General features: G+C 41.4%; 1 protein-coding gene across 1 annotated transcript; it reads left to right on the top strand.

The window, feature by feature from the left end:
• The first annotated feature begins 211 nt into the window (after positions 1 to 211).
• Positions 212 to 1064, top strand: LOC119541396 (UBX domain-containing protein 2A-like). The gene is made up of 2 exons (XM_037845300.1): positions 212 to 633; positions 678 to 1064. The coding sequence occupies exons 1-2, from the start codon at positions 212 to 214 to the stop codon at positions 1030 to 1032; spliced, it is 777 nt and encodes a 258-aa protein (XP_037701228.1). The 3' UTR covers positions 1033 to 1064.
• Positions 1065 to 1394: the final 330 nt, after the last annotated feature.

Raw genomic sequence — 1394 nt, 5'->3', positions numbered from 1 at the left:
TATTCAAAAATGCAAAAGTAGGGCGGCGGCGGCGGCGCTCGCCGAAACTGAAGGTGGTTCCGAGGCGGCGGTGCTCCGGGTCCGAGGGGCTCCAGCGAAACGGCGGCGGTGGCCCCCGAGGCCCCCGAGGGAACTGAGGACGAAGCCGTGAGGCGACACCGCGGGGCGGCCCCCCCCCCCAGCGGCCGTGCCCGGAGTAAAGCAAAAGAGAATGAAAGAAGTAGACAATCTTGAAAGTATAAATGAAGAATGGGTTTGTGAAACAGGTTCTGACAACCAACCTCTTAGTGACAACCAGCAAACAGATTGTGAATATTTTGTTGACAGCCTTTTTGAGGAAGCACAGAAGACTGGTGCCAAATGCTTGCCACCCACTGAAGAAAAGAAACAGGTAGATGTTAGTATAACATTACGGAAAAATGGGTTTACAGTCAATGATGATTTCAGAAGTTATTCTGATGGTGCGAGTCAACAGTTTCTGAACTCCATCAAAAAGGGGGAATTACCTTTAGAATTACAGGGAATTTTTGATAAAGAAGAGTTGGATGTTAAAGTTGAAGATAAAAAAAATGAAATATGTGTGTCAACGAAGCCTGTATTCCAGCCGTTCTCAGGCCAGGGTCACAGACTAGGAAGATTCCAGCAAACAGATTTATGATTTACAAAAATCTTCCTAAAAGTGCCACACCAAAAATTATTTCTAAAGCAAAGAGTATTGAAGTAAAGAATAAAAATAATATGTCTGCTGTCCCACTAAACAACTTGGAACCTATCACTAATATACAGATCTGGTTAGCCAATGGGAAAAGAGTCATCCAGAAATTTAACATTTCTCATAGGGTAAGCCACATCAAAGACTTCATCGAAAAATACCGAGGATCTCAGAGAAGTCCTCCCTTTTCTCTGGCCACAGCTCTCCCTTTCCTCACATTGCTAGATGAAACGCTCACACTGGAAGAAGCAGATTTACAGAACGCTGTCATCATTCAGAGACTCCAAAAAGCTGCTGACCCTTGTAGAGGACTTTCATAGCATTGATTTTTGATAGACTAAGTGGAAAACTTGCAGAGAAATGATGTTTATAAATGGTCATGCAAACTGAGATGGGGGAAAGGAAAAGTCAGATTCGCTGGACTTTGATTCAAGTACTATTTAACTCTCTTCTGATGAGAATTCTTAAATAAGTACAAGTTAGCACAGTAAAATATGACTGGAAACCATATCCAATGTACTTTTTCCAAAAGGCTGCTCAGAGAGAAAAATATACTTATTTTCAAAACCAATTAAATCAATATAAGGTATATTAACTATATCATTTAGAGTCTTAATACGGTGTACATAGCCAAATACATTCACACTGTCATTCTCAAAGCAATATTTATTAGCTTCCCAAA

This window comes from Choloepus didactylus, chromosome 8 (assembly GCF_015220235.1).
Source record: "Choloepus didactylus isolate mChoDid1 chromosome 8, mChoDid1.pri, whole genome shotgun sequence".
NCBI lineage: Eukaryota > Metazoa > Chordata > Mammalia > Pilosa > Megalonychidae > Choloepus > Choloepus didactylus.
This window is presented reverse-complemented; position numbering and strand designations above follow the sequence as displayed.

What these genes read in the sequence shown, in the direction of transcription:
- LOC119541396 (XM_037845300.1), top strand. Translation starts at nt 212, where the DNA reads ATGAAAGAAGTAGACAATCTTGAAAGTATAAATGAAGAATGGGTTTGT. An exon ending in GGCCAGGGTCACAGACTAGG is followed by an intron (nt 634 to 677) that starts AAGATTCCAGCA and finishes AAATCTTCCTAA; the next exon opens with AAGTGCCACACCAAAAATTA.